The 10,493-nt window shown below is 59.6% G+C and overlaps 1 protein-coding gene across 1 annotated transcript; it reads right to left on the bottom strand.

Annotated features, from left to right (window-relative positions):
* Positions 1-7,331: 7,331 nt before the first annotated feature.
* On the bottom strand, positions 7,332-8,332 carry LOC136526094 (nuclear distribution protein nudE-like). The gene is made up of 4 exons (XM_066518865.1): positions 8,132-8,332; positions 7,852-8,020; positions 7,650-7,774; positions 7,332-7,547 (listed from the first exon to the last, which is right to left on the bottom strand). The coding sequence occupies exons 1-4, from the start codon at positions 8,330-8,332 to the stop codon at positions 7,332-7,334; spliced, it is 711 nt and encodes a 236-aa protein (XP_066374962.1).
* Between the last annotated feature and the right edge of the window lie 2,161 nt (positions 8,333-10,493).

The following is a 10,493-nucleotide window of genomic DNA, read 5'->3' as shown; positions in this document are numbered from 1 at the left end:
GACGGCTCGGCCTTGGCACCAACTGAGCCTCGGCTCTTCACGCGGTCAACACACAGCAACCAGCACGTCGCTCGCCAGGCCCTGTGTCAAGCTATCACTAGAGCTCGCCATTGCCCGAACCAGTATAAACCTTGTGTCTCTTTGCATCACCATCTGGGACTAGGGGCACGCAGTACATTTTTACTAGTTGGTTGAGGAACCGCCAGTCCAAAACACCAACAGTTGGCGCACCAGGTAGGGGCTCTACTGCGTGTCATCTTCGTCATCCCAACAAGTTCCGGATGGCAGACCCCGTGCGACCACTGTGTCTAGGCACGATAATCTGGTTCGGGAGCTTAGAGTTCATGTCTCTAGGACATGAGTACGATATGGTACTCCTCTCACCCAGAATCCCACTGACTGTCGACGACGTCGCGCCCCGGTAGCCTAGGCGCAGGCGGCGCCCAGGCCACCGCTCTCATCACGCTCGCCAGGCACGGCACGGGCGGGACCACCCCGGCACCGCGCAAGCTCAGGGCGACGCATCACGCTCCATCGGTATCCCACGCCCAGCTATTGGCACAAGGTCCCTGGTTGGGGATCTATCTAGCCTGAGCCTGGTCAAGGGAAAGACGCCGGTGGCGCACGACGACGCCCCATCATCAAGCTCTGTCCCGCCACCTCCTGAGGAGTCGACTTCAGCGGAGCAAAGCCTGGCGATGGCACCATCCCCGTACCCCTTCGGGTTGAGAAATGCCGCCACCACCTATGCTTCCGCCTACGCTTCTGCTCACGTAGAGCCCTCAGGACGCCACCAACGCTTCGCCCTCGACTTTGGCACCATGACTTCGACTCACACCCACGCTGACTCCTCGGAGGAGGACGAGGCGTGGGCCGGAGCAGACTTCTCTGGACTTCGCGACCCTGAAGCCATGCGCTGCTTCCTGGCCGCGAGTGACTACTGCTTCAGCTACTCCGACTCTGACGACGAAGGCACTTACGATCCCACTCGTGAGTGCTTCCACGTCGAACTTGGGATGCCGAGCATGGGTGATGAGGATGAGGGGCAGGCAACCGTTCCCCGCTTCGCCAGGGAGCAGGCAATGCCACACCTTCACGCGTTGTCCCACCGGCAGCGCGGAACGAGAACCTTGCCCCCGGACAACTTCGACGCCCGGATCTGGAGCAGCTCCGTGAGCTTCAGGCCAAGGTCGAACAAGACCGACTCCTTCTGCAGCAGCTCTGAGACACTCTCGAGCAGGAGCAGCAAGGTCGCGGTGATGGCGGAGGAGCCCGGCGGAGGGCCCGTGATGTCCACCACCGCATCAACGACGACGAAGGGGGTGAGCAACCCCCAATCTTCAATCGCGCTAGCCAGAACGTCGCGGCGTGGCGATGCTAGTCCAAACGATGCCTGAGCCCTCTACCACAGAGGGGTGACGGGTCCGCGGCGAGCTTTGGGATCTCCTCGAGACCGCCACGGTGCAGCAGGCCGAGAGTTCCGCCTCCCGACGGCGTGGAGGCGCCTCGGACCTTCCCACGACACTGCCTCGGTAGGATAGGGAGGCCTCGGTTCGTCCCGTACCCGCTTGGACACCGACAATCAACAGGGTCCCCTTGCTGCACGATCGCCTCGACAACCGACGTGAGGCGTAGGGCGACCACGAGGTGGTCAGTAGGCGACGGCGCCATGGCAATGAGGGGCCCGCCCGGGGCTACCATCCGCACCGAGGTGGCCGCTACGATAGCGGGGAAGACCGCAGTCCTTCCCCTGAGCCGCCTGGTCCCCGAGTCTTTAGCAGAGCCATCCGCGCTGCTCATTTTCTGGCCCAGTTTCGACAACCGGCCAACCTCACGAAGTACAGCGGCGAGACCAATCCTGAACTTTGGCTGGCCAATTACCGCCTAGCTTGTCAGCTAGGTGGCGCAAACGATGACCTGCTCATCATCCACAACCTCCCGTTGTTCCTGTCAGACTCGGCGCGAGTCTGGCTTGAACATCTCCCTCCCTCGCAGATCCACGACTGGCGCGACTTGGTAAGGGTCTTCGTCGGGAACTTTCAGGGCACATACGTGCGCCCTGGGAACTCCTAGGACCTCAAAAGTTGTCGCTAGGGCCCGGACGAGTCTCTCCAAGACTTCATCCGGCGCTTCTCTAAGAAATGCACTGAGTTACCAAGCTTTGGTGACTCGGAAATCGTCTAGGCTTTCCTCTCCGGCACCACCTGCCGAGACCTGGTCTGAGAATTGGGCCAGAATGTGCCAACCTCGGTGGCCGCACTCCTCGACATCGCCACCAACTTTGCCTCAGGCGAAGAGGCCATTGGGGCCATCTTCCCCGACAACGACGCCAAGGGGAAGCGGAGGGACGAGGCCCCCGGGGCCTCGGCTCCCCACCTCCCCAAGAAAAAGAAGAAGGGTCGCTAGGGGAAGCAAGAAGTCCTCGAGGTCGGCCTAGTCGCGGCTGTAGAGCGCAAGAATCCCCGAGGCCCCAGAGGCCTCGGGCTCTTCGACGATATGCTTAAGAAACCCTGCCCTTACCACCAGGGCTCGGTGAAGCATGCCCTCGAAGAATGCACCATGCTCCGGCGTTACTATGCCAAGCTCGGGCTCCCTGATGACGATGCCAAGAGGAGGGGCGCCGGCGATAAGGACAACGACAAGGACGACGGATTCCCCAAAGTGCACAACACCTTCATGATCTTCGGCGGGCCTTCAGCGTGCCTCACGGCACGCCAGCGAAAGAGGGAGCACCGGGAGGTCTTCTCGGTAAAGGTGGCCACTCCCCGGTACCTCAACTGGTCTCGGGAGGCGATCACCTTTGACCGGGACGACCATCCCGATTATGTCCTGAACCCCGGGCAGTACCCGCTTGTTGTCGACCCCATTATCGGCAACACCCGGCTCACTAAGGTATTGATGGATGGAGGCAGCGGCCTCAACATCCTCTACGCCAACACCCTGGAGCTCCTAGAGATCGACCAGTCGCAGCTCCGGGGTGGCGCCATGCCTTTCCACAGCATCAAGTCGGGGAAACGCACGTGGCCCCTCGGGCGCATCAACCTGCCCGTCTGCTTTGGTACTCCCTCCAACTACCGCAAGGAGGTCCTCACCTTTGAGGTGGTTGGGTTCAAGGGAACCTACCACGCCATCCTGGGGCGGCCGTGCTATGCCAAGTTCATGGCGGTCCCCAACTACACGTACCTCGAGCTCAAGATGCCGGGCCCCAACGGCGTCATCACTGTCGAGTCCACGTACGAGCATGCATACGACTGCGACGTCGAGTGCATCGAGTACGCTGAGGCTATCGTAGAGGCCGAGACCCTCATCGTCAACCTCGACCAACTCGGTAGCGAGGTGCCCGACTCCAAGCGTCCTGCCGGGCCTTTCAAGCCCACAGAGGCCGTCAAACTCGTCCCGGTCGACCCCACCTGCCCCGACGATCAGGCACTGAGGATCAGTGCCACCCTCGACATCAAATAGGAAGTCGTGCTCATCGACTTTCTTCGCGCAAATGCCGATATGTTCGCGTGGAGTCCCTCGGACATGCCGGGCATACCGAGGGAGGTCACCGAGCACGCCTTGGACATCCGGGCCGGCTCTAGGCTGGTGAAGCAATGCCTGTGCCAATTCGACGAGGAAAAGCGTAGAGCCATCGACGAGGAGATACAGAAGCTTTTGGCGGCTGGATTCATCAAAGAAGTGTCCCATCTAGAGTGGTTAGCTAATCCTGTATTAGTTAAGAAGAAAAATGGAAAGTGGAGAATGTGTGTAGACTACACCGGTCTAAACAAAGCATGTCCAAAAGTCCCTTTCACATTACCTCGAATCGACCAAATCATCGACTCCACTACGGGATGTGAAACCCTATCCTTCCTTGATGCGTATTCCGGTTACCATTAGATCAAGATGAAAGAGTCTGACCTGCTCATGACTTCTTTCATCACACCATTTGGCATGTACTGCTATGTGACTATGCCGTTCGGCCTCAGAAACGTAGGGGCCACATACCAGCGGTGCATGACCCATGTCTTTGGCGAGCACATCGGGTGGACCATCGAGGCCTACATGGACGACATCGTGGTCAAGTCTAGGCAGGCCAGTGATCTCGCCAGCGACTTGGAAATAGCCTTCAGATGCCTCAGGGAAAAGGGCATCAAGCTTAACCCCAAAAAGTGTCTTCGGGGTCCCCCAAGGCATGCTTTTAGGATTTATAGTCTCGGAACGCGGCATCGAAGCCAAACCGGAGAAGGTCTCGGCCGTAACCAACATGGGGCCGATCCGAGACCTCAAGGGAGTATAGAGGGTTATGGGATGCCTTGCGGCCCTGAGCCGCTTCATCTCGCGCCTTGGCGAAAAAGGCTTGCCTCTGTACCGCCTCTTGAGGAAATTGGAACGCTTTTCTTGGACCCCCGAGGCTGAAGAAGCCCTTACCAAACTCAAGGCATTGCTCACCAATCCTCCTGTCCTGGTACCGCCAGCCAAGGGCGAGGCCCTCTTACTCTACGTCACCGCAACGACCCAAGTGGTCAGCGCGGCCATAGTGGTCGAGAGGCAGGAAGAGGGGCATGCTCTACCCATCCAACGACCTGTTTACTTCATCAATGAAGTGCTCTCCGAGACCAAAACACGCTACCCCCCATATCCAGAAACTGATCTACGCCGTGGTCTTGGCTCGACGCAAGCTGCGTCACTACTTCGAGTCCCACCAGGTGACCGTGGTATCGTCTTTCCCTCTGGGAGAGATAATCCATAACCGAGAGGCCTCGGGTAGGATAGCCAAGTGGGCCATCGAACTCATGGGAGAGGCTCTGTCCTTTGTGCCTCGGAAAGCAATTAAATCTCAGGTCTTGGCCGATTTTGTGGCAGAGTGGACCGACACCCAACTGCCACCTGCCCAAGTCCAGGCGGAATGCTGGACCATGTACTTCGATGGGTCCCTGATGAAGACCGGGGCAGGCACGGGTCTGCTCTTCATCTCACCCCTCGGAGTACACATGTGCTACATGATTTGGCTCCACTTCGCCACCTCCAACAACGCAGCCGAGTATGAAGCCCTCGTCAATGGCTTGCAGATCGCCATCGAACTTGGAGTATGGCGTCTCGACGTATGGGGCGATTCGCAGCTCGTTGTTGATCAAGTGATGAAGGAGTCAAACTACCATGACCCCAAAATGGAGGCATACTGCAAGCTGCTACGTCGCCTTGAAGACAAGTTCGACGGTCTCGAACTCAACCACATCGCGCGCAAATTCAACGAGGCCGCGGACGAACTGGCAAAGATGGCGTCGGCACGGGCCCCGGTCCCCCCAAATGTCTTCGCCAGGGACCTCCACAAACCTACCATCGACTGCGCCTCGGCGGCGGAAGAGGGCCCAGCGGTCGAGGCCCCCGTAGGGCTCGAGGCCCCCTCTATCGCCGAGACTCCTTCGGCCGAGCCCGAGGTCATGGAAGTCAACACGGAGCCTCCCGAGGCCAACTAGGGCACGGACTGGCGAGTCCCGTTCCTTGATTGCCTTGTCCGAGGAGAGCTTCCCACTGATAGGACCGAAGCCCGACGGCTTGCTCGGCGAGCCAAGACTTACGTTCTTAGCGACGGCGAATTGTACAGGCGAAGCCCATCTGGCGTCCTCCAACAATGCATCACTACCGAGGCAGGTCGATCCCTACTTTGGGACTTGCACACGGGAGCCTGCGGGCACCATGCGGCACCTCAAACGCTCGTCGGAAACACCTTTCGCCAAGGGTTCTACTGGCCAACAGCGGTTGCTGATGCCACCAAGCTCATACGCTCCTACGAGGGATGCCAGTACTACGCACGACAGACGCATCTCCCGGCTCAAGCCCTCCAAACCATCCCTATCACATGGCCGTTCGCTGTGTGGGGCTCAACATGGTTGGGCCTCTACAGAAGGCCCCCGGGGGCTACACCCATCTGCTGGTAGCAATCGATAAGTTCTCCAAGTGGACCGAGGCTTGTCCGATCAATCGAATCAAGTCCGAGCAAGCGGTGCTATTCTTCACTGATATCATCCACAGGTTTGGGGTTCCAAACACCATCATCACTGACAATGGGACACAATTCACCGGCCAAAAATTTCTGACGTTCTACGACGACCACCACATCCGTGTGGCCTGGTCAGCCGTAGGACACCCTAGGACAAACGACCAAGTAGAACGTGCCAACGGCATGATCCTACAAGGCCTCAAGCCAAGAATATACAACTGGTTGAAGAAGTTTGGCAAGAAATGGCTTGTCGAACTGCCGTCGGTCATCTGGAGCCTGAGGAACACTCCAAGCCGAGCCACGGGGTTCACGCCATTCTTCTTGGTCTATGGAGCCGAGGCCGTCCTCCCCACTGACTTGGAATACGGTTCCCCGAGGCTACAGGCCTACAACGAGCAAAGCAACCGCACCACCCGCGAAGACGCCCTCGACCAACTGGAGGAAGCCCGAGACATTGCGCTTCTACATTTGGCCAAGTACCAGCAAGCCCTGCGATGCTATCAAGCCCGGCGCATTCAAAGCCAAGACCTAAAGGTGGGCGACCTGGTGCTGAGGCTGAGGCAGAGCAACAAGGGCCACCACAAGCTGACCCCACCGTGGGAAGGACCATACATCGTCGCTCAAGTGCTGAAGCCCGAGACCTACAAGCTAGCCAACGAGAAGGGCAAAATCCTCACCAACGCTTGGAACATAGAATAGCTACGTCGCTTTTACCCTTAAATTTCCAAGCATTGTATACATTGTTTCTCGAAATTCAATTAAGAAGTGTTCTTTAGTTGTCCTAATTTTTCGAGAAACCCCCCGGGCCCATCAAGGGCCTCAGCGATACGATAACTTCATTAGGGAGACTCGGCTCTACCTCTACAGAGGTGCCCACTACGAGGCTCGAACGAGACATGACTCTGCCTCTGCAGAACCGAGCCTCCCTCGGGGGCTAGAAGGGGGACTCCCCCCTAAGTCCCACGCACCATTTTTTAGTTGTTTTTCAAAAAAATTCCATGCCAAACCCTCTAGCACGCTCTGACAAATCAATTGTAAAGAACCTAAGGACCGAAAGTCTGTCTCAGGGCCAAAAGGCTGGACGAGTCGCGAGACGGCCTACGCCTCTGGGCTACGGCACTCCATCACCACCTTTTTGCCCTAGGGACAACTTAGGCTCCGAGGAAGTTTTTTGCAAATGATATGTTCAGAAACAAGACAGAGGGCAGAGGCTCGGAAATACAATAAAGAAAAACGATTAAGAAGCGTAGACGCATAAGTATTTCAAAAAGGCCTCGATAGGCCACCAACATTATGATACGGTAACGTAATCCCTAATTTATTTACATGGCCTCTTGGGCCTAGGTCAGGGCTCAAGGTCTCCAGCATCGGCGGATGGCGGGGGAGGGACCACCTCTTCTTCAAACAGCTTGGCCAGCGCCGTGCCGGGGCCCTCAGCTGACTCCATCAGCTTCGCGACCTCCTTGTCGGCCTCCTTGTCATCGTCTAGCAAGACGTAGCCATCACTGATGGCCTTGAGGTCGATGCCGGCATAGTGCGAGGAGATGACAGCCAGGGCACGCTTGACGCCCACGTGCAGCACCCCCCGAAGTCGCTCACGCACTTGGCCGCTCAACGCGACCAAGCGGCTCTTAAGGGAGCTGCCCGACTATCCCCCCTCAACCTCCAGGGCCTCGCACACGGTACGGGCGGCACTCTTCAGCGCGTCGTGCTCCCCGATCTCAGCCTCAAGCACCACCTGCACTGCGATAGAGGCCTCGGCTACCCGGGTGACCTCCTTCTCCAACTCTACGCCAAAACAAACAGAATGGGGTTAAGCGCAAAGGAAAACAAGCCAAATAGGGGTGGAGGCCTACGGGACTCACCCTCGGTTTTCTCCTCCCAGCGCTGGGCCTCGACCCGAGAGGCCTCGGCTTTCTCCTTCCAGTGCTGGGTCTCGACCCGAGAGGCCTCAGCTTTCTCCTTCCAGCCCTCGACCTCGACCCGAGAAGCCTCGACCGCCCTGGATGCCTCTTTCTCCAGCTCTGCTTCACACTAGGGAGTTAGGAGTCGAACACAAGACAAACAAATAAAACAAGGGGAACAGTACTCACCCTCGACCTTTCCCTTCCAGACCATAGCCTCGGTTCGGGAGGTCTCGGCTACCTTGAGGGCCTCTGCCAGGGCACCTTTCGCCAGTAGGTGTGCACCCTGCTCTGCCCCTAGCTGCCCAGTGAGGGCCTTGGAAGAGGTCGTCGCTTCTTCAGCCCGAGACCAAAAGGCGTCCCGATCGCCGGCCACCCGGGTCAGCTCCTCCTCTAGCTCCTTCACCCATGCCGCCAAAGGGGTGACCTGCTCTTGAGCCATGGCCGCCTCGGCCTTCATATCGGCACAGCAAAGGCGGAGGTCCTCCACCTCCGTGCTCCACGCCGACAGAAGCTCATTGGTGTCAGTGAGCAAGCCTTTCGGCCACTGGAGCTGGTCCCAGACGTCCCGCTCCTATTGGAGGAACAATGACTTCCCGAGGGACCGGGTCTCAAGCTCCTAGATGGGCAAAATAGGGGTCATTCACTGCGAGAAAACTCGGAAAAGGACGACACCACACGAGAAAAGAAGGCACGGACCTGGGCAACCCTGAGCAGATTGTCAGCCATGATGGACAACGGTGTCCGCAGCGACCGCTCCGCCAGCTGGCGGTATTGTTCGAAGGTGTCCCAGCGCCCCCCCTCGGCTGCGTCCTTGAGGGTGAACAGAGGCTCCCCCTCAGGGTCGTCCCGGCTCTGCCACAAGACGTGCGGGTGATCCCACCCGCAGGGCTCGGGTCATACCTGCACAAGGGCTGAGCTTCCCTCGCCCAAGGTCAGAGCCGGCTGCTCCATAGTGCCGGCCGCCTCGACATCGACCACCTCCTTCGCCTAGGAAGTATCGCTGGAAGAGATCGCATGGACCTCCACTTCCCGAGCGCTCTCCAGCAACGGCGGCGGGCCTTGGACCGGCGGCGGTATTAAGGCTTGCCCCGCCTCTGCCTCCACTTCCTGGGCCGCCGGCTTTGCCACGCTCACACCGGCTCCCGCCACCCCGGCCTCGGTGGTCTCGGGGGCTCCGGTCCCCACCATGTCGGCCTCGGTGGTCCTGGGTGCCCCGGCCTCCTTCGCCTCGGCCTCGGAAGTCCGAGGGGGCTCTGTCCCACCCTCGGTGGCCTCGGCAACTGAGGGCACCTCGGCCCCATCTGACTCGCGGGCCTCGGCCTCACGGGGCATAGGCGTTTCCTCCACCGCTCACTCCGTGGCCGCCCCGGTAACCTCCCCTTGGGCGACCAGCTCCTTCGGGTTAGCCCTCACCGACGCCCCGCCGCGCTGTATGGTGGCCTACGCCTCCACCACCTGATGAGCGGTGGAGCCCATGCTCACCTTGAGTGACTTAAGCGGCGCCAGGGCAGGCACCTCCGCCTTATGCTTCCTGCTGAAGGCAAAACACCCACTTGGTCAGCATATGACCATAAAGCGAGTGGGAAAAGATATGAACTCTGCTGAAAAAACACTCACCTCGAGCGGGGGTGCAACCGCTTCGGCACTGCAACCCGCCTCTACAACAGCGGTGGTGGCGGTGGTGGCACAGCCTCCGTATCCGCTAGTGCCAGCCGGCCCTTGCCGGACTCCGGCACCCCCTTGGTCCTCTGCGGGGGCAGTTGCGTCGCCCCCGCCGCCACCTGCTCCACCTCTGCCATTGAGCCCATCGGGCTGACGGCGCGTTTTCCCAACGCCCGTGCCTCGAGCGTGTCGGCCTCGGCCCTAGGGCGGGTGATCGCCGGCCCCGAGGCGTCCTCTCTTCCTCCTCCTGGGAGCGCCGGGCTGCTCGCCGACGCCCCGGGCGCTGTCTCCCCGATGTCAAGGAGATGGTCCAGGGGAACCCACCCCATCTCGCTCTCATCATCTCCATCCGAAGCATCCGTCGACAGTGACGGCGACGGAGACGACTCCACTGGGAGACCGTCCTACCTCTGCTGCCGGCGGCGCTTCTCTAGTCCCTCGCGCGCAAGGATCTTCCTCATGCGATTTGCCTCCTTGGCATCCTTCCACCTCTTCTGCGCCTCGGCGTGCACCCGGTTCACCGCCCGCCGTGCTGCATCCTCGGGAACGGGCGGCGGGGAGGCTCGCACGACTCTCATCCCCTATAGGAACGGTGAATGCAAATAAAGGACCAGAAAACAGTAAGGAACAAGGAGGCTTCGGGGGCCGCAGCAGCACGTGACTTACCAAAGAAAGGTACCCCTGCGATGGGCGCATCACAAATGGGGTCAAACCACCGATCTTCAGCCACCCCTCCACCGTCTCTCTCACCCGACGAAGAATCTCCTCATCGGAGAGGGCGGAGGCAGACATCCGGATGCCCTCGATCGGCTCATCCGGTCTCATCTCGAACAGGCACCGCCATCGAGCCATCAGCGGTAGCACCCTCCAGCGGTGGAAGGCCGCCACGACCACAGCCGCCGTGAGGCCACGGCCGCGTAGCCTCTCCAGTCCCTCTA

This window comes from Miscanthus floridulus, chromosome 19 (assembly GCF_019320115.1).
Source record: "Miscanthus floridulus cultivar M001 chromosome 19, ASM1932011v1, whole genome shotgun sequence".
In the NCBI taxonomy this organism is placed as follows: Eukaryota; Viridiplantae; Streptophyta; class Magnoliopsida; order Poales; family Poaceae; genus Miscanthus; species Miscanthus floridulus.
Note: the sequence above shows the minus strand (reverse complement) of the source record. Positions and strands in the feature narration are given on the sequence as shown.

Excerpts from the sequence above, each read along its gene's own strand:
- LOC136526094 (XM_066518865.1), bottom strand. The coding sequence starts at position 8,332 with ATGGCTCAAGAGCAGGTCACCCCTTTGGCGGCATGGGTGAAGGAGCTA. Across the intron at positions 8,021-8,131 it reads CCCTGGCAGAGGCCCTCAAG|TGTGAAGCAGAGCTGGAGAA; the intron begins GTAGCCGAGACC and ends CTAACTCCCTAG. Across the intron at positions 7,548-7,649 it reads CCGTGTGCGAGGCCCTGGAG|CGTGCCCTGGCTGTCATCTC; the intron begins GTTGAGGGGGGA and ends GTGGGCGTCAAG.